This window comes from Mustelus asterias, chromosome 11 (assembly GCF_964213995.1).
Source record: "Mustelus asterias chromosome 11, sMusAst1.hap1.1, whole genome shotgun sequence".
In the NCBI taxonomy this organism is placed as follows: domain Eukaryota; kingdom Metazoa; phylum Chordata; class Chondrichthyes; order Carcharhiniformes; family Triakidae; genus Mustelus; species Mustelus asterias.
Window position 1 is genome coordinate 61,674,372 of NC_135811.1, and position 24,991 is coordinate 61,699,362.

At 42.3% G+C, this 24,991-nt stretch overlaps 1 protein-coding gene across 1 annotated transcript in view; it reads right to left on the minus strand.

The window, feature by feature from the left end:
- The window catches only part of hells (helicase, lymphoid specific), a 63,306-nt gene that overhangs the window by 24,215 nt on the left and 14,100 nt on the right, over nucleotides 1-24,991 (minus strand). Inside the window, exons 5-15 of the mRNA XM_078223680.1 lie at nucleotides 24,737-24,796; nucleotides 23,251-23,290; nucleotides 21,391-21,455; nucleotides 20,281-20,319; nucleotides 17,850-18,077; nucleotides 16,293-16,475; nucleotides 16,057-16,200; nucleotides 10,825-11,021; nucleotides 7,048-7,144; nucleotides 391-549; nucleotides 169-302 (exon numbers count right to left, since the gene is read on the minus strand). Of these exons, the coding sequence (XP_078079806.1) occupies nucleotides 169-302; nucleotides 391-549; nucleotides 7,048-7,144; nucleotides 10,825-11,021; nucleotides 16,057-16,200; nucleotides 16,293-16,475; nucleotides 17,850-18,077; nucleotides 20,281-20,319; nucleotides 21,391-21,455; nucleotides 23,251-23,290; nucleotides 24,737-24,796 (1,346 nt within the window). The remainder of the gene's footprint in view (nucleotides 1-168; nucleotides 303-390; nucleotides 550-7,047; nucleotides 7,145-10,824; nucleotides 11,022-16,056; nucleotides 16,201-16,292; nucleotides 16,476-17,849; nucleotides 18,078-20,280; nucleotides 20,320-21,390; nucleotides 21,456-23,250; nucleotides 23,291-24,736; nucleotides 24,797-24,991) is intronic.

The following is a 24,991-nucleotide window of genomic DNA, read 5'->3' on the forward strand; positions in this document are numbered from 1 at the left end:
GCATTGAAGTGTCAACCTATATTAGTGTTGATGTCCCGGAGTGGGGACTGACCCCACAACCTTTTAACTCAGAAGAAAGAATGCAGACAATCAATTCATGATGTCATCAGTAAGTATCAAGTGGTGATGTTCAGAGCCCATCAGGGCAACCCACACTCCATCACCAACCTCTGCTCATGGGCATTCTGCTGTATCACAGCAATCATCTTCTCCAAATCATCATATTCAGTATAATTCACCAGTCTCCTGCTTCGACGTTTTGGTCGACCAGTAGGGGTCAGCTGTGGTTTCTCCTGCTGGGGCTATGAGAGGAGAATAAATAATTGCAGCAAACTTAAAACCTCACAGAAATTAAACATCTCACCACATTGTTTTATAATGCACCCATACCTCCTGTCCCAGCAGTTTTGTAATGGTCTTGTTGACTATAGCTGTGTAGAAGGACTCCTGTTTTTCGCTCAGAGGTGCATAAACCACAATCTCTCGCTTTGGAGGAATATCCACCGTGACATCAGATTTCAATCTCCTCAGCAGGAATGGAGTTAGGATCTGCAACATCAATAATATTCCATCTAGAATTTGATAACCATGAGTGCACAGACTTCAAGCTGCTGGATAACAGCTGTCACTCAAAGTTTGCCATTTATGGAGATCCCAGGGATATTTGGTGAGCTTCTCTGCTCAGTGGAGCACTCATAGGTCAGTCACCCATGGGTCTGGACTGGCCACAAACTCCACATGAAACAATGACTACACGCAAATCTCCCAGGGCACTGCTAACAGCAAGTCTCAGACAGGAATATTACACCATGTAAAACACATGAACAAACAAACACCTACATTCAGTAAACACTGGGTGAATTCAGTTCCAGTGTTGCATTGAAAAATTAAAATAAAACTCCACTTTTTCACACTTCCTGGTTGCAAACGTCAGTCTGGTTCCTCTTAAATTTCAACAACAAGCCCTGGACACTGAACAAATTTAAATTACATTGATCTGCATTGTAATAGAACATTGAGGTACTCCAAAGTCAAAAGAGGTGAATGAGTGAACAGCCAGCCAGAACGGTCAACATTTTGAGGCAGGGAGTAGTATGATACAGTTCACAATCAGCATTCTGCAGGGTTTACCAAGGCACCAGTAAAAGGCTCATCAGCCAATGAGAAACACTGGGAGCAAAGGTAAAACAAGAACACTGACAGCACAGAAGATTTGAGGGGATTTTTCTTTATTCCTTCATAATATATGGGTGTCACTGGCACAGCCAGAATTTGTTGCCCATCCTTAATTGCCCTTGAACCGAGTGCTAGGGCTTGCTAGGACAATTTCAGAGGGCAGTTAAGTGTCAACCACTGTGGGTTTAGAGTCACATGTGGCCAGACCAATAAGTATGGCAGACTTATTAGTGAACCAAAAGGTTTTTAATGACAATTGACCAGTTTCATGGTCAGCATTACTGAGACTAGCTTCATATTCCAGATTTCATTAATTGATTTTAAATTCCACCAACTGTCATGGTAGATTTGAACCCATTTCCACAGAGCATTACCCTAGTCTCTGGATTACTCGCCCATTGACAATACACTATACCATCATCTTCCAATGAGGGACAAAGGGAGGCTGAAGAGATTTACAAATTAGGGCAAGATTTCTAGAATTTAGTGTCAGGAGACAGGAAGCCAGCGAAGGCAGAGACCGATGGATGGAGAAAGCCTCATGTTGACAGGACGTGGGTGGCACAGTTCAAGCAAGACAAGTTGAGAGTTCCTTTACAGAGTTTGAAGGAGCAATGAATAGAGTTTCTGAGAAGATTAATCTCAATGTATCGAAAGGATAGAAGTTTCTCTATTATAACTGTCACCTGTAATCTGGTTTTATGGATGCAGCAATCCTGCATTTGTTCACAGTGCTCTGCATTATCTTCCCTGGAAACTCCTACCTCTTTTCTCAACTCCTTTTGTTAACTTCTAGTCTTTACTAGCTCCAACTCCCTGGTTTTAACACTACCCCACAAGTTATTCAGAGCTTTTAAAATCCGGTTTAGTGCTCCATCTGTGCAGTCCCATTTTGTTTTCCTGTGCTGTACTGTTCTTTGTTCAGTAACTATCCCAATTTTTATCATTTGAGACATTTCACACCCACCTCCTACCTTTAAATTTGTCTTTTTGTGTTTGCTGTTCTGTTGCTTTCTTGGTTTAACATTTAATGAAATCATCATTTTTGCTTAATACTAACTGGCCATATTATAAATTGCTTTGAACCCATTTTGGTCCATTATTGCTCCCAACTGTAAATCAGCCACTTTCAGCAGAAGATTTTTCTGTGTTCATGTGTGGGGTAGCAGATGCACCAGCTTTAGCTGAGACACTTGGCACAATCTCACTGTATTTGCCAACTCTATACCAACATGAAGAATTTTGACCACTTGTTCCCAATTAGAAACCAACAGAGGGAGGATGTTTTGTCAGCAAGAGGCCTGATAAGAGAGGGGCAGAGTTCAGGTACAAGGCACAGCTGGGAGAACAGAAGAAAGGAGAAGAGAACCAGATTGCAAGCATCAAAAATCGTGGGTATAAACTGTATACAGCTCCTAGAGGCTGCTGGAACCTAGTTGGGTTAGTAAATGTGCTGCTGAGGAAGAGTTTAGAGAATTTAGAATCAGGCATTAGAATCAGACGATTAAGGCAGAAGTTGTTTGCCTAGTTACAATACATTTAGAAATGATAAATGTGACTGCTGCAATTAAGCACGACTGAAAAACAAAATGTTCCCTTGCACTGCTCACAGTAAGTCAAGAGGTGGTATTGTATAACAAAGGGAATACTATAACAAAAAGAATACTAGGGCTAAGTAACACCATTTCAGGTAAATTTAGTGACAGGATAACCACAATTCACCTTTAATTGCACTGTATTTTTTACTTCTTCATTTTGATAGTCAGATTCTGCAAACGTGCAATTTCCCAAGGATTAGTAGCAGTAAGGGAAGGCAAACTGTAAACCCGCTGTCAACCTATATGCCTGCAAACACCTCTCTCACCAATCTATCCTGGCACTGCAGGACCTAAACCATCAAGAGTTAGTATGTGCCATCGTACACATTCCACATTATGACTTTTAGTGTTCCAATGGAACCGTGGCTCCTTCAGGCTCTAAACTTAAACACATTTGACAGTGTAGCAGGAGATACTGAAACCCCCGCTTTGAGACTATTAAAACAAAGCAGATTAACTTAAAATAGGGACTACAGTGTGCTATAAATAAAGGTATCACAATGTACCTCACTTATATGCTACGAAGGTATTGTCTGTATAAGCACATAGATAACCATTTTTGAACAAGTATAGATTGAAACTGTATTTTTATATTTTATTGTAAGCTTTGGTCAACAAGCAATTTACCCCTTGGCATAATGAGAAACATTAGACTGCATTCTTTTGGAATAAATATAGAGCATATACCTAAACGGAGGCAGGTCAGGCAGCTATATTACCATGGTTTTTGAAATGAAAAGAAGAATTCAGCTTCTAGCTGGAATGAATAGCTGCAAAGCAGCCTCCACTGATAATGGGGCTCGGAAACAGACAAAGAAGATGACTCCCTTACTGTTCTCAGGACTGCAGGTGTTAGGAGCAACCCTGGAACCTACTGGATTTGTGTAGGTGAAGCTACTAGGCAACCTGGGGAAAGAGTCTATGGATTCAGTTGACCGATGAATTCCTAATTCTGCTGGAAGGTAAAGTGCTGTTGGCCGAAGTAATAAAGTGTATTAATGTAATTGGATCATCCAGTTTGGATGACAGGTAGGGCGGGAAGATCAAATCTTCAGAAATGTATAACTGTTGTGCTCATATGATGTAATGCCAGAGAGAGGTTACAATCCTCTGACCATCTCTCTCTCAATACCTGTTGGTTAAATAAAACGTCTTTAACGGCATACTGTCTTTCGCAAGTCTTTGTGTTTGCTGTGACGGACTGAATACAAGACTCCCCAGGGGCATACCTTGAGAAATTCCCCTTAGATAGGAATTCGCCCATTATAGTTGTTCTTTTTGTTTAACTTGTTAGAAACTGAAGCAAGTTGAAATCTGTTATCTCAACCTGCTGATTGCTTTAGGCTTGTAGTATCAGGCATACCTCCAACTCTCAATCAGACCGACAAGAAAGCTAGAAATATTAAAGATTTTCTGAGCAATATGATTGCTTCAGCTCCTTTGTGTTCTGTAAAACAGAAAGGTAATTTTGTTGTCTCTGCTTGCTAGAAGCTACATATATTCACGTGAATCCTTCTTGATTCAGGGTTTGATTTATTTATATGCACTGGTTGCATTTAGTTATCAGGTTGTGACTTGCTGAATACGAAAATGAATTAATAATTGAGAAGCCTGGCATGGGAAGTGAGATATGTAGCAGGAAATGCACTGTAAATATTTACAGCAAGCAGATTCCCAGTGCCAATACTCTGAGTTGATGAACATGCTGTTCCATAAAATGCATGTCGAGCCATATGGCGTGTAATGGATTATTAGATTTAATGATTTTCCAGTGACTGAAAAAAGGTCACACTCACAGTTCTATTATGGGACTTATCTATAAGGTTGGAACTAAAGAATGAGAGTAGAAATAGACCGTTGTGGTTTTCCATTTTGTTCTCACCAGGACTAACACAAGAATGCCAAAGTTCACAGCAGGAAATAAATGCATACTGCTTGAGAAAAGGATTCCATTCTTCATGTCAACACTTGGAGGAAGCACAGAGGGTGGCAGAATATTGAAAATTCCCCCACCCAGAGTACATTTTGCACCCTTGCCACCCTCAGTGCTTCCTCCAAGTGTTGCTCAATATGGAGGAATACTCATTCATCAGCCAAAGGAGGATGGTACATGACCAGTAAGATATTTCCTTGCCCATGTTTAGCCTAAAGCCATGAGACATCATGGGATCCGGAGCTGATTTTAAGGACTCCCAGGGCAACTCCCTCCTAACTGTATACCACTGTGCTGCCATCTCTGCTGGGTCTGTCCTGCCGGTGAGACAGGACATATCTAGGGATGGTGTCTGGGGTGTTGTCTGTAAAGTATGAATCTGTGAGAATGACGACGTCAGGCTGAGTGACCAGTCTGAGACAGCTGTCCCAATTCTGGCACTAGCCCCCAGACGTTAGTGAGGAGCACTTTATAGGTCGATATGGTACTTTATAGGGCGGCACGGTAGCACAGTGGTTAGCACTGCTGCTTCACAGCTCCAGGGTCCCGGGTTCGATTCCTGGCTCGGGTCACTGTCTGTGTGGAGTTTGCACATTCTCCTCGTGTCTGCGTGGGTTTCCTCCGGGTGCTCCGGTTTCCTCCCACAGTCCAAAGATGTGTGGGTTAGGTTGATTGGCCAGGTTAAAAATTGTCCCTGAGATGTGTAGTTAGAGGAATTAGCGGGTAAATATGTGGGGGTAGGGCTTGGGTGGGATTGTGGTCGGTGCAGACTCGATGGGCTGAATGGCCTCCTTCTGCACTGTAGGGTTTCTATGATAGAGTTATTTGTTTTGCTGTTGTCCAAGTCGATGCTAGGTGGTCCATCTGGTTTCATTTCTTTTGTTGAGACTTTGAAGTGATTGATACAACTGAGTGGCTTGCTAGGCCATTTCAGGGGGCAGTTGAGTCAACCACATTGCTGTGGCTCTGGATTCACATGTAGGCCGGACCACATAAAGACAGCAGATTTCCTTCCCTAAAAAAGGACATTAGGGAACCAGATGGGTTTTTCCAACAATTGGCAATGGTTTCACAGTCATCAGTAGACTCTTAATTCCAGCTATTCTTTATTGAATTCAAATTCCACCATCTGCCATGGTGGGATTCGAACACAGGCCCCCAGAACATTAGCTGAGTTTCTGGATTAATAGTCTAGCGGTAATAACATTAGGCCATCGCCTCCCCCTGTACACACTCCAGGAATTCATCTCCAACAGCATTAGTGTTAATTAGATTCACCCATTCTATATGAAGTCACCTATTATTACTCTATTTCCCCATGTTACCTGCAGTTCCAGTGTCCTGATTTATACCATGCCAATAGTTTGATAGCCTACAAACAACTCTTACCAATGTTTGCTGCCCCTTGCTGTTTCCTAGCACTACCCAAGCTGATTTTATATCTTGGTCCTTCAATCTAACACCTCTCATTAATGTTCCGATTTCATCCCTTACTAACAGCGCTATCCCAGCTCCTTCTTTTTGCTTAACCTTCCTAAATGACAAATTTTCTTGGTCACCCTATAACTACATTTTCATAACAGCAATTAAATCACTTACCTTTATTTATGTTTTCAAACCATGTTGCAAATGCTGCGTGCATTTAGATAGAGTGCTCTTTGTCTTTTTAAATAATATTCTCAATCTGATCCTATTTATATTTGTCTTCACTTTGCCTTCTAATCTTGCTTACTACTGTCATACTGTCACTGCCAAACCAAGCAGTGTTCAAATGAAGTGGCTTTTAGAAAGGAGATATAATTAAATCTCCATTTTAAGATGGACCCTGGGTTTCTTTTCGTAACTAGCTTAACTTGATATTTACATTTAAACTTGGAAGAATTTACAAACAGAAGTTTCACTGATTGAGCGGCTGTAAATGCAAATGGAGATACTACAGTAAATTTGCACTATTAGTACCCATCCTGGATGCAAACACAGGAACTCAGTTCTATACTTTTCTGTATAAGTCTGGAAATACATTTGGCAGAAAGGAAGCTTGCGCAAATATAAAATACTAATATAGACAGACCCAAAGATGGTTAAAATATCCATAGATTGAAAGATTATTTTGCAGACTGGCAAGCAAAATGTGCTTGATAAAATATAAAAAGTACCTCATTCAGCGTATGAAAAGGTATTGGAAAGATGAAAAAGTGAATAAAACAGCTTCAAATTAGAAAAATAGTCCTGAACATGAAGACTTGGAGGCAGGAGAATAAAATACAAATATTAAAAGACAATCTTCAGAATCAGAACTGGAGTATTTAAGAGAACATTTCCATAATTAAACAAGTCTACCTGGTGAAGCATGTGCAGAATGTTTTGTTCTTGTTCACTGGCAACTAGATCTTCAACATTTTCCGTTATGTTTGTAACATCAAACCAGGATTCAAAACTAGGAAACAAAGATTGCATTTATTACAAAACAGGTCCACCAAAACAGGCATTGATTGCCTTTTTGTTATATATTCAGGTTCAGCATCACAAGCTGTTCCCACAAGTTGGTCTTACAACCTGGAATGTACCCTTTGACTGCCTGATCACTAGGCAAAATAATAGCAAGACGCAGAGATCACAGTACTGAACCATTACATCTAAGTAAAAAGTGTACCAATGCATCAAGTCTCAACTCTATCTTCCTCTCTTCAAGATACTTGAATAAATTTTCAGAAGGCCAACAATCAGAGTAAACCAACAGATGGGCTATTTTGTTGAGAGGAAGGAACAGCAAATTGATACATACAAGGATGCCATTCACCATCTCTCTAGACACAGACTTGTGCAGTGAAACTTGTAGTTGTTTCAAACTAGCCGAGCTGGTCTGGTGACTCAGACCAAAGGGGGCGATTCTCTGGACCGCTAGCCCCAAGCGGTTTCACAATGGTCCTTTGAATCGGGCGAAAGGACCAAATCGGGATTCTCACTGGAATCAAACCAGATGCAACTCTTAGCCCACTCCACCGCCCCAATCAGATTCTCGCCCAGAGCTGGCAAGAACCTGATCATCACTCATTTTAATTACCAGGCTTGAGGCTGCCACCCTGTATGCTCCCATACCCACTGTGCCGCTTCAAAAGGGCGTCCCAATCTCAGTGGAGCCACGCTCACCGGCTTGTTTCATGTTGGGATTCTTTTGCCACCAGCCTCCCATCCATTGACTCTGTCGACACTTCCCGCTGCCTCGGAAAAGCAGCCAGCATAATTAAAGGACCCCACGCACCCTAGACATTCTCTCTTCCACCTTCTTCCATCAGGAGAAAGATACAAAAGTCTGAGGACGCATACCAACCAACACAAGAACAGTTTCTTACCTCCTGCTATCAGACTTTTGAATGGACCCATCTTGCATTAAGTTGATCTTTCTCCACATCCTAGCTATAAAACTACATTCTGCACTTTCTAGTTTCTTAGAAATCTTAGAAACCCGACAGTACAGAAAGAGGCCATTCGGCCCATTGAGTCTGCACCGACCACAATCCCACCCAGGCCCTACCCCCATATCCCTACATATTTACCCACTAATCCCTCTAACCTACGCATCCCAGGACACTAAGGGCAATTTTAGCATGGCCAATCAACCTAACCCGCACATCTTTTGGACTGTGGGAGGAAACCAGAGCACCGGGAGGAAACCCACGCAGACATGAGGAGAATGTGCAAACTCCACACAGACAGTGACCCAAGCCAGGAATTGAACCCAGGTCCCTGGAGCTGTGAAGCAGCAGTGCTAACCACTGTGCTACCGTGCCGCTACAGTTCCTTTTCTATGAACTGTATGCTTTGTCTATTGCATGCAAGAAACAACACTTTTTACTGTATACTAATACATGTGACAATAATAAATCAAATCAAAATCCCACCTGGTTAGCACTGCCAGCACCAGCGATAAATTCTCCAATTTTCCCACTGGTGGCAGCACTTAGCTTCTCATCGGGAGAATCACAGCAAAAATCTTAAACAGATTTATTGCGGATAGAGAAGCTAACTTAAAATGCAGACCACCTGCTGGGGAAAAACACATTTTGATGACATGCTGAAACGTAAGGTTATCATTCCTTCAGGTTCCCCAAGGTATTTGATAATGATAGTGCAATGCAATGTCAAATCTAGGCCAATAAATCCAGTTGACACCCAAAGTTCCCTCCTGTGCCTTCTTTGCTTGGCATCTAGCAAGTTACCTCAGCCAAGCTGAGTTCATAACTTTCCCTCTTGAGATAGCTGTGTAATTCTCGTATTTAACCCTCAGATACTCTTGCTACAGGTTAAAAATTAACGAAAAGCTACTTTCACATCTTTGAAGTTATATTAATCCCAGAGATTTATCTTTGTTCACTTGTTTTATGGAGAGATTGAGCAGTTTAGGCCTATATTCACTGGAGTTTAGATGAATGAGAGGAGATCTAATTGAAGTATGTAAGATGCTAAATGGGAGTGGCAGGGTAAACCCAGAGCAGATGTTGGACATTGTAGAATGAGAGGCCACAGTTTTAGACTAACGGGTGGCAGGCTTAAAACAGAAATGAGGAGGAATTACTTCAGTCAAAAGGGTCGCGAATCTGTGGAATTCTCTACCCCAGAGTGCAGTGGACACTACAACAAATTTGAGATGATAGATAGGTTTTTAATTAGTAGGGGGAGGAGAGTGAGCAGGGAGGTGGAGAAGGCCGAGATTAGGTCAGCCATGATCATATTGAATGGCAGAGCAGACTCGAGGAACTGAATTACCTACTCCTCGCTCTTATCAAAATGAAAGTTTATTGCAGAATCTAATTTTAAAAAATCTAACACCACATTTTACTGAGGGCCACCTGAAGACATTTGGCACAAAAGGGTCAATCAGCACCAAACTCCCTCTTGGGATCAGTATGTACATCAGCAGGATACTGCATATGAGGAACAGAGTACAAACGACACCTTACTTGTATTATGTGATTATAATGACCCTGACTTTCACTTTTGTATTGTTTCTCAGTTAACCCCTCCTTCCAGAAAAAAAAACTTCTTAAAATCATGACTGCTTCACTGCAAGGACATTGCTCCCAGACTGCTTCACTGCAGTGCATTTGCTATCTTCCAATATAACGAAAGCTTCACCAACTTTGGAAGTTTAAAACCAATGCATCAACTATCTCAGTCACTTCTTTCAAGACCTTAGGGTGAAGTCCATCCAGACCCAAGGATTTGTCAGCCTGCAGACAGAACAATTTGCTCAAACCACTTCCCTGGTGATTGTAATGTGAACTCAGTTTGCAGGGTGGACAAACAGGAACAGGCCACTGCCAACATTTATGCTCTATACAACCCACCGCCCAATGACCTTAGGTCACAGCGCGGCAAGGTCACAGCTCCATTCATATTCTTAACGCACCAAATGTCGCAATCAAAAGATTAATAGAAGGTTCCTTTACCATAAATCTGTTATGCTGAAAAGGAATATGAACTGGAATTAAACAAGTCCTCCTCAAGGTTAACGAATCCCTTCACTGCAGGAGGCCATTCAGCCCATCGAGTCTGCATCAACTCTCCAAAAGAGCATCTTTCCCAGGCCTCCCCCATCCCCAAACATTTACTGTGGTCAATCACCTACCGACAAATCTTTTGACACTAAGGGGTCAATTCACCTAACCAGCTCGTCTTTGGACTGCGGGAGGAAACCAGAGCACCCAGAAGAAACCCACGCAGACACAGGGAGAATGTGAAAAGTCCATACAGACAGTGACCCAAGGACAGAATTGAACCCGGGTCCCTAGTGCTCTGGTCACTCCAGTAGCTTTTCTTCCAAAGCTGAAGCAGGGAAATGAGTGCCAACAGGCTATGTAACTGCAGAGGGAATCGCAGCTCATGTCAATGCCCTCAATACTTGACACTAGTCACCTGATAGAGTTCAGGCAGCAAAGTACTAGCTGATCTTTCTTTCTTAGTCCAAAGGTACAGATGTTCCTTTGGCAAATCTGGCCAGGAACAGTTAACTCAGCACATTTAACATGAAGCCTTCTCTTACAGTAGGAGGTGCCTTTGAGAGAAAACGCCAGTTAAATTCAACAGTGCAGCACCGAGTCCATTCACATTAGCTACCTTTTCAAGTCGTCAAATACATCGGGCAGTAGAAAGTTGAGCAGTGACCAGAGTTCAGCTAGGTTATTCTGGAGGGGGGTTCCGGTCAACAGCAGCTTGTTGTCAGTATTGAACCTTTTCAACTCCTGAATCAAGCGGCAATTCAAGTTCTTGATTCTGTGGCCTTCATCCACGATGAGGTAGTTCCAGTGACAATTCTGTTTTATTTTGAGAAAAATAAAAATGAAGCGGTCATATAAATTTTTCAATTACAGCTAATAGAGAGACAGTGGAATTTAAACCAGAGCCACTACCCCGTTCCCTTTTTCCACAAGCACTAATGCTTACAGCTCCATAGCAACCAGATTTCATCCAATGACTGCTCATGAGCAAGCTTAAGACTCCATGTTAGCTGGATTGGGACATTACGATCCGGGAGAATTTGCTGCTGAGTCAGCTGGGCAGGAACAGCAATGGAATAAGGTAAGCATTCTCTTTCAGGATCTGTTCATGGGAAAATTAATATTGTGGAACAGCCCAGATTTAAAATTACTGAGTGCCCTCAAGTCAAAAGCATTAAAATAATAAAATGCTTTTCCCAGTGACATTGATCGAGAGACAGGAAAGCAGAAGAGAAGTGCTATAACATTACAAACCTCAGCAAAACTTGAAACAAACAAAAACATTAGCATTGCTGAAAAAAGACACATGGTTTGAATTTAACGAAAGTATGACCGTCAACTGATCCCTGGTGCATTTTCCATGGCAACGCCTCTACGCGAGTCCACTTGCCAACCAATCAGCACCTTGTTCCCTTAGATTTGGTATTTTTGCGATTCTGTCCTGAATAGTGCAAGAAAAAGTTTCAACAGCACATCTCTTTTTCCCAGCAATATTCAGTAGCCCAACTATTTATCTAAACACACGAACAAACTAACGATACTCCATCGAAGCCAATAAGTATAACTGATGAGTAAGTTCTGCTGCAATTAAACCAAGGTGTAAGCATTCGTTCCAACATTGCTAAAAATAGTGAGAGCTAACCAATCAAATCTCTGAATTCCTTTCCAAAAGCTGAGATTTCCATCAAAGGCGATGATGTGACAGATCAGCTTATAAACAGGGAACTCCATGAACTTGACAAAGATTACACAGGACCCATAACCATTTGACAGAGGCGAGGCCACATTGGATTTGGTACTGGGTAATGAACCAGGCCAGGTGTTAGATTTGGAGGTAGGTGAACACTTTGGTGATAGTGACCACAATTTGGTTACGTTTACTTTAGCGATGGAAAGGGTTAGGTATATACCTAAGTTAGGGTTAGGGTTAGTGTGGCTTTTGCTACCAAATAAACCTGTTGGACTTTAACCTGGTGTTGTTAAACTTCTTACTGTGTTTACCCCAGTCCAACGCCGGCATCTCCACATCAGGTATATACGGCAGGGCAAGTGTTATAGCTGGGGGAAAGGAAATTATGATGCGATTAGGCGAGATTTAGGATGCATAGGATGGGGAAGAAATCTGCAGGGGATGGGCACAATTGAAATGTGGAGCTTGTTCAAGGAACAGCTACTGCGTGTCCTTGATAAATATGTACCTGTCAGGCAGGGAGGAAGTGGTCGAGTGAGGGAACCGTGGTTTACTAAAGAAGTTGAATCTCTTGTGAAGAGGAAGAAGGAGACTTATGTAAAGATGAGACATGAGGGCTCAGTTAGGGCGCTTGAGAGTTACAAGTTAGCCAGGAAGGACCTGAAGAGAGAGCTAAGAAGAGCCATGAGGGGACATGAGAAGTCTTTGGCAGGTAGGATCAAGGAAAACCCTAAAGCTTTCTATAGGTACGTCAGGAATAAAAGAATGACTAGGGTAAGATTAGGGCCAGTCAACGACAGTAGTGGGAAGTTGTGCGTGGAGTCCGAAGAGATAGGAGAGGTGCTAAATGAATATTTTTCGTCAGTATTCACACAGGAAAAAGACAATGTTGTCGAAGAGAATACTGAGATACAGGCTATTAGACTAGACGGGATTGAGGTTCATAAGGAGGAGGTGTTAGCAATTCTGGAAAGTGTGAAAATAGATAAGTCCCCTGGGCCGGATGGGATTTATCCTAGGATTCTCTGGGAAGCTAGGGAGGAGATTGCAGAGCCTTTGGCTTTGATCTTTATGTCGTCATTGTCTACAGGAATAGTGCCAGATGACTGGAGGATAGCAAACGTTGTCCCCTTGTTCAAGAAGGGGAGTAGAGACAACCCTGGTAATTATAGACCAGTGAGCCTTACTTCTGTTGTGGGCAAAGGTTTGGAAAGATTTATAATCATCTAGAAAGGGACAATTTGATTAGGGATAGTCAATACGGTTTTGTGAAAGGTAGGTCGTGCATCACAAACCTTATTGAGTTCTTTGAGAAGGTGACCAAAGAGGTGGATGAGGTGTATATGGATTTCAGTAAAGCGTTTGATAAGGTTCCCCATGGTAGGCTATTGCAGAAAATACGGAGGCATGGGATTGAGGGTGATTTTGCGGTTTGGATCAGAAATTGGCTAGCTGTCAGAAGACAGGGTGGTGGTTGATGGGAAATGTTCATCCTGGAGTTCAGTTACTAGTGGTGTACCACAAGGATCTGTTTTGGGGCCACTGCTGTTTGTCATTTTTATAAATGACCTGGATGAGGGCATAGAAGGCTAGGTTAGTAAATTTGCGGATGACACTAAAGTCGGTGGAGTTGTGGACAGTGCGGAAGGATGTTGCAGGTTACAGAGGGACATAGATAAGCTGCAGAGCTGGGCTGAGAGGTGGCAAATGGAGTTTAATGCGGAAAAGTGAGGTGATTCACTTTGGAAGGAGTAACAAGAATACAGAGTACTGGGCTAATGGTAAGAACAAAGAACAATACAGCACAGGAACAGGCCCTTCGGCCCTCCAAGCCCGTGCCGCTCCCTGGTCCAAACTAGACCATTCTTTTGTATCCCTCCATTCCCACTCTGTTCATATGGCCATCTAGATAAGTCTTAAACGTTCCCAGTGTGTCCGCCTCCACCACCTTGCCTGGCAGCGCATTCCAGGCCCCCACCACCCTGTGTAAAATATGTCCTTCTGATATCTGTGTTAAACCTCCCCCCCTTAACCTTGAACCTATGACCCCTCGTGAACGTCACCACCGACCTGGGGAAAAGCTTCCCACCGTTCACCCTATCTATGCCTTTCATAATTTTATACACCTCTATCAAGTCTCCCCTCATCCTCCGTCTTTCCAGGGAGAACAACCCCAGTTTACCCAATCTCTCCTCATAACTAAGCCCCTCCATACCAGGCAACATCCTGGTAAACCTCCTCTGTACTCTCTCCAAAGCCTCCACGTCCTTCTGGTAGTGTGGCGACCAGAACTGGGCGCAGTATTCCAAATGCGGTCGAACCAACGTTCTATACATCTGCAACATCAGACCCCAACTTTTATACTCTATGCCCCGTCCTATAAAGGCAAGCGGCAAGCATGCCATATGCCTTCTTCACCACCTTCAAGGATCTGTGGACTTGCACACCCAGGTCCCTCTGCGTATCTACACCCTTTATGGTTCTGCCATTTATCGTATAGCTCCTCCCTACATTATTTCTACCAAAATGCATCAGTTCGCATTGAACTCCATCTGCCATTTCTTTGCCCAAATTTCCAGCCTATCTATATCCTTCTGTAGCTTCTGACAATGCTTCTCACTATCTGCAAGTCCAGCCAATGTTGTGTCCTCCGCAAACTTACTGATCACCCCAGTTACACCTTCTTCCAGATCGTTTATATAAATCACAAACAGCAGAGGTCCCAATACAGAGCCCTACAGAACACCACTAGTCACAGGCCTCCAGCCGGAAAAAGACCCTTCCACTACCACCCTCTGTCTTCTGTGACCAAGCCAGTTCTCCACCCATCTAGCCACCTCCCCCTTTATCCCATGAGATCCAACCTTTTTCACCAGCCTACCATGAGGGACTTTGTCAAACGCTTTCCTAAAGTCCATATAGACGACATCCACAGCCCTTCCCTCGTCAACCATTCTGGTCACTTCTTCAAAAATCTCCACCAGGTTAGTGAGGCATGACCTCCCTCTCTCAAAACCATGCTGACTATCGTTAATGAGTTTAAGTAAGATACTTGGTAGTGTGGATGAGCAGAGAGATCTCGGTGTCCATGTGCATAGATCCCTGAAAGTTGGCACCCAGGTTGATAGGGTTGTTAGAAGGCGTACAGTGTGTTAGCTTTTATTGGTAGAGGGATTGAGATTCGGAGCTATGATGTCATGTTGCAGCTGTACAAAACTCTGGTGCGGCCGCACTTGGAGTATTGCGTATAGTTCTGGTCGCCGCATTTAGGAAGGATGTGGAAGCATTGGAAAGGGTGCAGAGGAAATTTACCAGGATGTTGCCTGGTATGGTGGGAAGGTCTTATGAGGAAAGGCTGAGTGACTTGAGGCTGTTTTTGTTAGAGAGAAGAAGGTTAAGAGGTGACTTAATAGAGGCATACAAGATGATCAGAGGATTAGATAGGGTGGACAGTGAGAGCCTTTTTCCTCGGATGGTGATGGCTAGCACGAGGGGACATAGCTTTAAATTGAGGGGTGATAGATATAGGACAGATGTCAGAGGTAGGTTCTTTACTCAGAGAGTAGTAAGGGCATGGAATGCCCTGCCTGCAACAGTAGTGGACTCGTCAACATTAAGGGCATTTAAAGGGTCATTGGATAAACATATGGATGATATTGGAATAGTGTAGGTTAGATGGGCATTAGATTGGTTTCACAGGTCAACGCAACATTGAGGGCCGAAGGGCCTGTACTGCACTATAATGTTCTATTTGACCTGAATGCTACCAGATCCCATCCATTGACTTCCCGCTGCCTTGGCAAAGCAGCCAGCATAATTAAAGTCCCCCACGCACCCCGGACATTCTCTCTTCCACCTTCTTCTGTCGTGAAAAAGGTGCAAAAGTCTGAGATCACGTACCAACCGACTCAAGAACAGCTTCTTCCCTGCTGCTGTCAGACTTTTGAATGGACTTACCTCGCATTAAGTTGATCTTTCTCTACACCCTAGCTATGACTGTAACACTACATTCTGAACTCTCTCGTTTCCTTCTCTATGAACGGGATATTTTGTCTGTATAGCACACAAGAAACAATACTTTTCACTATGTTAATACATGTGACAATAATAAATCAAAAATCCAACCGAAGTTTAAAGAAGGAAGGTATTCTGCTCATTCACCTGGAAGTGTTTTCTGTCCCTCATGGCTATTTCGTATGAAGTGATGACAACTGGCAAGATGTGTAGAGAGCCCTGCCGTTTGTGAACTTTACGCAGGCTTCGTAAACGATCTTTTTGGTTTCCGTGATAAAGCAGCACTGGGATCTGTGATACAGAAGTATACCCATTAAAGCACACTGTGAAAAATCACACCAACACTAAGGTGTATAGTAGAGATTGGTTCCTGCCTATCTCACCTCTGGCGTGAATCGCTTGAACTCCGAAACCCAATTCGGTAGAGTAGACAGAGGGCCACAGACGAAGAAAGGTCCAGGGACTCCTCGATCCACCATCATGGCTATCATGGCAATACACTGGACGGTCTTTCCCAGGCCCATCTCATCCGCTAGAATCCCATTTATACCATTTTCCCACAGCATCTGAGACAGAAAAATAATCACATTAGGACCCCTAAAAGATGCCCACAACAACCCATCTTGAATTTATTGCTGTGTGCCTTTAGTGGATAGTAACAATCCTCTCTCTGCCCGCACCTCCTTGCAAGGACAAAATCAGGCTCATCTTCTGTAGCTAATCTATCGACTGGGACTCGATCAGGCTTTGTGGTAGCAGAGGCCTCCCAGCACCTGTGGAATGTCATCTTCAGCAGAGAATGGAGAGGTAGAAACTCAAATGCTGTAAATTTCATATCTGCCCACAATATTCTTTTGGGCTCAACAGCTCCCATCAATCCCACAAGCAGATTCTGTGGCTCAATAGTCAGCCCCCAGGTAAATATCTAAATGACCTTACATTACAATTACACTGAAATTTTAGGCAAGGTGCCATGTGTATTGCCTCAGTCATAGACGTTTACAGCATGGAAACAGGCCCTTTGGCCCAACTTGTCCATGCAGCCCAGTTTTTAACCATTAAGCTAGTCCCAATTTCCTGTGTTTGGCCCATATCCCTCTGACAGCAGAGTGAATTTCAAAGTTAGCATTGAACCTATAAACTGAGATGCAATGTAGAGCTTTAAGGAAAATTTAATCATCTTGCTGAACCTCACATTTGGAAATAGAACAAAATCCCTTTGATATATGACCTCAAACCAACAATATTTCTTTTAGACAAAAAGTGGTTCTGACACTTTATCTACAGTCCTGGACATTTAAGTGCAGGTGGCTAGAGGAAAGGACAAAACAAAAGATAATGGCCTATGATTCGTTCTCTCTCATCCAAGTCTCGGATTGTTCAAGCTGACCAACTTCAATGGGAAACCTTGTTGATTTTTGTGGGAACCACAGGAACTGCTAAGCTAAATCCCCCGTTGGTCACTGAAAAGAAAATCCTATCATTAAAAAGCACATATTTTCTAAGAGGTGTTCAGTAACTGTCTTCATCTCAAATTGATCTGATAGAAAAACCAGATGAGACTTGAACCGTACCCTAGATAGCTTGTCTCTTTCTAACAGAATCCTAGATCACTGGTTTCTTAGTGAATGTAACTTCAAACAAACAGCAGCAGAATTTACAATTAAACTAAATTTTATCCAAGTTAAATAACTTAAAGGTGTAGAATCTTGACAGCAACAAAGGACACTGCTGGATAAGGATTCCTACGAAATGTTAGTGCTCTGTGTGGCTAGTTCTTTCAACACAATCATTAAATGTCTGCACAGCCAAGCAGTATTAAAACAGAACAAGGCCTACAGGCCATGTGACCATGCACAATTGCAGCATCGCTGCTGCCTGATCTGGCTTTCAAAACTGCTCCCGTACTCCCAACAAGATGAAAAGCATTGTAAACTCACCCGCAGCCATTCCATACCCTCGACTTGGTACCACCTCATCACTCCACCCGTGAAGAGTTTGGGCTGTTGATATGGAACTGGTTGACTGTTCACCTGCCTCACAGGGTCCAGGAGATGCTGAGAGTTGTGACGTACAGTCTGGGCCAGCCTGTCTTTGATGTCAGAATTTGAATCTTGGTTCTTCTCAATATCTTCGGCCTCAAGCTTTATAGGTGGTGTAGCAGCATTCTTTATTGAAAATTATAAAACAAAGTCATTACAGAAACTACATATTAGATCTCAGTTAACATCGCACTTGGAGTATTGCGTACAGTTCTGGTCGCCGTATTATAGGAAAGATGTGGAGGTGTTGGAAAGGGTGCAGAGGAGATTTACCAGGATGTTGCCTGGTATGGTGGGAAAACCGTATGAGGAAAGGCTGAGGGGCTTGAGGTTGTTTTCGTTAGAGAGAAGAAGGTTAAGAGGTGACTTAATAGAGGCTTACAAGATGATCAGAGGATTAGATAGGGTGGATAGTGAGAGCCTTTTTCCTCGGATGGTGATGGCTAACACGAGGGGACATAGCTTTAAATTGAGGGGTGAGAGTTATAGGACAGATGTTAGAGGTAGGTTCTTTACTCAGAGAGTAGTAAGGGCATGGAATGCCCTGCCTGCAGCGGTAGTGGACTCGTCAACATTAAGAGCATTCAAATGGTTATTGGATAAACATATGGATGATACTGGAATGGTGTAGGTTAGATGGGCTTTAGATTGGTTTCACTGGTCGGCGCAACATCGAGGGCCGAAGGGCCTGTACTGCGCTGTAATGTCCTATGTTCTATGAAACAATATAGTGATCAAGTGAATGTCTACTTCCTCTGTTAGTTATGATGAATTATTTTCACAAAGGGCCAAGTCTCAAAATTGAATGAGCATGGTTTACCGCACAAGTCACTTCACTTGGCACCAATTTAAGCAAACAATTCAATTTGGAAACCACAGGAATGTGATTTGAAACAGATTCAGAGATATTGTACAGCACACTCTTGATCAGGTACTACTGCTGGGTTACTAAAGGGTTCCCTCTGTCTCCAACAGTGTTATATCATACCTGATAATGTGACAGAAAGTGTTCAATTCAATTCAAGCACCAACATTCCTTACTTTGTACCAAAGATACAACACAAAATGTGTAAAATAAACTTTTGTTGATGGCTAGGGATGAAAGATGGCCATGGAGATGAAGAAAACCAAATAAGCATGTTCTACCCTCAAACTATTTTCAGCTGAAGAATTGCAAAAAAAAAAAATCAATATTCTTGTCAACCACTGAGTTCCATTACTTCACTTCTCTTCAAGTCATTGCCTTTTGTTTGGGAATGCTCACAGAGGGCCCTCTGGTATCTTCCTCAAGTGAACAATCTTCACATGCAAGCTCAGGAAATGGCTATTCAACTGTGATGCACAAAGGGGACCACCTCCTGCTCGAATCCCATCTTCTCCATGGTTTCAATATTCAAAAGGTGGTAAAAATCCTTAAATAGGAATCAGGGACAGCTGCTTTGATGTGCAGAACAAAAGGAACACAAAGCTAGCCTCCAAAAATACTGGGAACGATCCTCCCAGCACACTGAGCTGCTCTAGCAGCACAGCAGGCCGGGAGACTTAAGAAGAGGCCGTTTCCAATGCTATCAGCTCCGCGCCAGAAATCAGCGCGGAGCTGCATAAATTTTAATGTAATCTACATACAATTAATGGGCCCAGGACTGAAGTCAGTGGGCCCACTAGCACCTCTTTCCCCCCCCCCAACCAGGAGTGTTGCACAACCACTGTTTACAACAATTCCCCACTAATTGATGGTAGGGGAGGGGGGCATAGAGGCCCTCCCAGGAGGTTGGAGTAAGGGATGCCCCCTGGACATTGCCAGCGTGGCCCCCTGGCACTTTCCACTGGGCATCAGGCTTTGCCAAGGAGGTGGGGGAAAAAAATCAGCAGGGATGGGAATCCCGCTGCCACTGCATTGGAATCAGTGATGGATGGAGGTCAGCAAATCGGGAGGCCAGCAGTGTGGGGCTACTGTGCGCGCCGATCTCCGCGCTGACAGATAGGCGCATGCGCAGTGACCTGCTCAGCACTATGCTGCCGGTGGGATTCTCCAGTGGGAATAGGCCCCGCCCACTGAATTTCAGCCTAATTCACACGAGGGCACGAGAGTGGGAGATTCATTTTGAAAATCCCGCTATAAAAACCAGCGGAACTTACTCGTTTTTACACACATATGGCACAGATTTTTTTGTGAGAATTCCACCCAGTGTATATTTACTAGAATTTATGGCCAGTTGGGTTGAGAAACATGGGCTCCAAGTGCTATAGAGACATAACATCTACCCTACCCAGATCTAGAACTGTTTTACCTCCTGGTTTGCAACACTACAGAGTATTAATGACTTACCTCGTCTGTTTTAGCCTTTTTCACTCTTGACAAAATGTCCTATAAAAAAAAAAGAAAGTAAATCAGCAGGGATTTGCAACAAGGCTCAACAAATGCATTTTAAACTACTAACAACATAGATTTACGACAGAAAGAGAATGCAAGAGACAGAATAATCAGTGGAGGGATTAAGATACAAATGTGATAATAAGATGTAAAAACCTTATTGAATTACCCAAAATAGGCAGTATATTTCATATGGAATAAGCAGTATTTGATGGTATGGGCAAACAGCAAGACCAACTGACAAATTTAGGTGGCTTTCCGTGGTAAATGTTGACAGTATACACAGGGACTGTACGTGAATTTTACAAAAATATACAAGACGCACAAGACTGGTTAAGCACTTGATATTAGCAGCCAGCTTGACAGGGAGTTGTCTAGTGAATAGAGACAGCAGAGGTAAATGGAAGTTTTAGCATAGATGAGATATGGCTAGTTTATGAGATGTGGGAGTCACTGGCACTTACGGTCACCCATACTGTTGTGTCCAGGGACGCACGTTGGGATTTCTCATTTTCTATTGATAGGATGTTTTCTGGATCGGAGGACAAGCTGATTGATATTTTGCTGCTAAAGCTCGAATTGGGAAGCAGTGCAAAGGTGAAGAGTTCAGGAGGATACAGACAGATTGGCACAGTGGCAAGTACAGGTTAGTTCAAAAAAAAAATGAAGTACTATATTTTGGGAAACTAGAACTCCAGGAAGATTTGAAAAACTAGTCTTTATTGACTAGAATAAGATAAGTGAAGGAGATGACAGTTCTAAGAAGTTTCAAAATCAGGAATCATCAGACAAAAGATTAAACTGAACTTAATCTCTCTCCACAAATGCTGCCTGACCTGTTTTCTACACCTTCAAAAAATGTTGATAAAGAAACCCGGTAACAGTGGAATAAAAGCAATGGCAGACATTTCACTATACAAGAGATGCGCAAGATCAAGTCGTGGAGGCGGAATCCTAACAGAATCACAATGGGCAGAGCCACATAATTAAAGACATTACAGCTTCATTCAATACAAATACCAGGAACAAGAGATTATTTATCACCTAAAGGAACAGACATGTTACCTCCTTATTGATGTAATCAGAAAGATTGTACGTTTCTCCTTCTCTTCCCCTTTTCTTCTTCACTGCTAAACATTTTAAAATCAGAAAGCAAATACAGGTTGGATCTTTGAACGATGTACATGCCCCACAATGCATAAAAACATTACAGAACTTGAGCAATTGAAGATTTCATACACTCAGCTAAATACCGCAACACTGAAGATGGCACTGCATATGGAGCCTTCAAAGTCATGCTGCTAAAGATGGAAAACATGTTCAGAACCTTGGTCCGGCCACATATGGAATATTGAGCAGTGTTTATAATTGTATTATAAAAAAGATGCACAGAAGAAGTTGCAAACATGTTAACAGAACTGTAGTCATTCCCAGAAGGAAAGTGAAAAGTTGGGTCTCTTTTCCTCTGACAAAAGGGGTGACCTAAAGGTCTTTAAAATTATGAAAGTTGTACATACAGTAAATAGTGTTTCTGCTTGTGGGGAAAAGCAAAACTCAGGTCATCAATGCATGATGAGTACCAAAAACCAACATAGGAAATTCAGAGGAAAACCTCTTTTTCCAGAGAGTGTTGACAATGTGGAACACTCACCCACAGGGAGTAGTTGAAGGAAATAGTATAGACACATCTAACGACAAGATAAACACAAGAGAAGGGAATTGAGGGTTGTGCTGACACAGGTGAAAGAATGAAAGGAAGCTCAAGTGGAACATAAACACAAACATGGTCTATTTTTGCACTGATTGCACAAGTCTATGTTGGTTACAGGGTCAAGGGAGATGGAGTAAATAGAAACCTAGCTCCATCTTCAAACAGAAAATGGGAGATGATGTTTATATTTGTACAGGCAAAACCCGTTGTTGTTGACCTTCTCTTGGTACCTCATAAAAAAAGAATATGGGGATAAGGTGGAGAGGTGGATTTGAGTCCAGGGAGAGATCAGCCATGATCTGATCGAATGCCTACTTCTGCTCCTAATCTCGATGTTTCTATGTGAGCTCTTATTACTAATGGACATTGTAGGAGATGAAAAGGGTCTTCAGTGAGATTTCAATTGATCGTCATTCAGGTTATCAACCTGCATACTGTCAGTGTTTCCTCATCAGACTGGCAAAAACCCACATTTCCGAATGTAATGCAATTTCCTAACCAGTTCTAGAATAAATGCCAAGAAATGGTGCAGCTATCCCATCTAGGAATATTCTGTGATCTGGACATAAACTCAGCAAACTGCACCATTACATCTAGGCAAAAAAAAAATTCAATGATTGCAAAAGTCTGCATTTGTGGCTGGACCATTGGTTTTAAATATTGTGCCAAATGAGTTGGTGAAGTGTTAATCCAACCATGGAGATACAAATCTGCATACTACCGAAGACATCTTGGGGCTTAGTTAATCTTGCTAAACTATTAAAGCAACAATTCTGCTCAAGTTTTCTGTGCAAGCTAGTCAGATCTGAAACCATAACACTGAAGGATATGATAAATTTAACAGGACTTCTTTTCTTAATGATACTACCAATTGAAAAAGCATTACTTTATTTAAATCAAAGGCACTGAAAAGTACCTAATTTAATTAAATACACCAATAGTATTTTGATGCCACAAGAGCCTTGACTGAAACTGTCAACATATTTCTATTTATTCTAACTGGAAGATGTTGAATGAATACAAGTACCCAACTGGATTGCTTGATTCAAAGTGGATTAAAGTGCTTTTCAATAGTCAGGTTGTGATAGGTGCTATCAAAATGTAAGCTCATTTTTTGATAGGAGCACAGAACTCCTGATACACGTGATATAAAGTGTCTTACTCTGCTCCCAAGGGGAGATTTGTTAAAACTGCAATGATGAACAAACACATACCTGTTTCAGTTTCTTGTACTGAGCAGTTGTCCCCCTTCACCTGGGCACATACAAAATAAGAATCAAATTTGTTGCTTCACCTTCTTAAAACACAACGGTTCTTAAAAAGCCACCAGTTTAATACGGATCCCATACAATACTTAAAAAAGAGACAGACATCCCAAACCTCGCAACATTTGAAAGAGTTCCATTCTCATTATGCAGAACTCCAGGAACATGACTTGTGGTTGAGAGTTTAAATACCCAAGGAACAAATTATAATTGGGAAATTTGGCAGGAGAAAGTCAGTCAAAGAAATTAGGTAATTACTGGGGAGGCCACTGAAGCAGAATAAAGGAATCCACAGGAACAATGAAAATTGACTTCTAGAGGAAAACAGGAGTGAGGAATTGAGGAAGAAGGCAGAGTTGATTAATGGAATAAATGGGTGTTGAATAAAGAAAGCTTAAGAACAGAAAAGAGCTATGGTATAATATAAACACAGTACAGCAGAGAAAAAAAAAGTCAGACTTGGCCCAGTGATTGCAATCTCACAGAAGTTAGAAGGTCATAGTTTCAAATCCAATCTAGTGCAGGACTAAAGGAGTGCTACACTGTCAAAGCTGTTTTTCCCCAGGTGAGACATTAAATCAAGGTCCCATCTTCCTCCTCAGGTGAATGCTGAAATCCTCTTGCAGTACAGTGGGCGGCACGGTAGCACTGCTGCTTCACAGCTCCAGTAACCTGGGTTCGATTCCCGGCTTGGGTCACTGTCTGTGTGGAGTTTGCACATTCTCCTCGTGTCTGTGTGGGTTTCCTCTGGGTGTTCCGGTTTCCTCCCACAGTCCAAAGATGTGCGGGTTAGGTTGATTGGCCATGCTAAAATTGCCCCTTAGTGTCCTGAGATGCGTAGGTTAGAGGGATTAGTGGGTAAATATGTAGGGATATGGGGGCAGGGCCTGGGTGGGATTGTGGTCGGTGCAGACTTGATGGGCCAAATGTAGGGTTTCTATAATACTCAGTTCTTCAAGTCTCTTGGCCAACATGTAATCCTCAATCAAGATAACTCAAATACATTAATGGTCATTTATCATGCGGTTGTTTTCAAACCTGTAAGTTAATCAATGTTATGCGCAAATTGGCTGCTGTGTTTTCCTACATTAAAACGGTGACTAGCACTTGGTGCTTTTCAGTAGTCAGGTTGTGATAGGTGTTATCAAAATGCAAGATCATTCTTTATGTTCGGAGAACCCATACCATGATGCTCCGCTCCCAAGGAGAGATTTGTTTCTGCAGGGATTTAAGAAGAAGGAATGTGTTGTCACAGGCAGTACCTGCCAGAGTTCATTAGATCTGGTCAGTGAAGAGTAGATAAACATCTGATGCAGGTAGCTAAATGGCCTGTTCCCAAAACATTCCTGATTCTATTTTACACTCCTTCACTTTAACATAATTGTTGATTTCATAGACCTTAATAATTCCCCAAATACAGCTGTCTAGTCATTACCATTTGAGCAGTTACCAGCAGCATTTTCTTTTTTTCAAGTTTTGTTTTTCTGTGCTGTTCCTGTTAGAAATAAATACATTATTTTCTTAGTAATCCAGTGTGACAAAGAAGGTATTTTAGCTTATCAGCGTATAACTTTTTTAAAAACTAAAATTAGAGCCAAATCCACCCTTCCTTCCAGCGTGATATTTCAGCAAGTGACTCTAGAAAGAGATTTATATTTTATTCTCCCCTTCCCCTCCTGAAACCAATTTC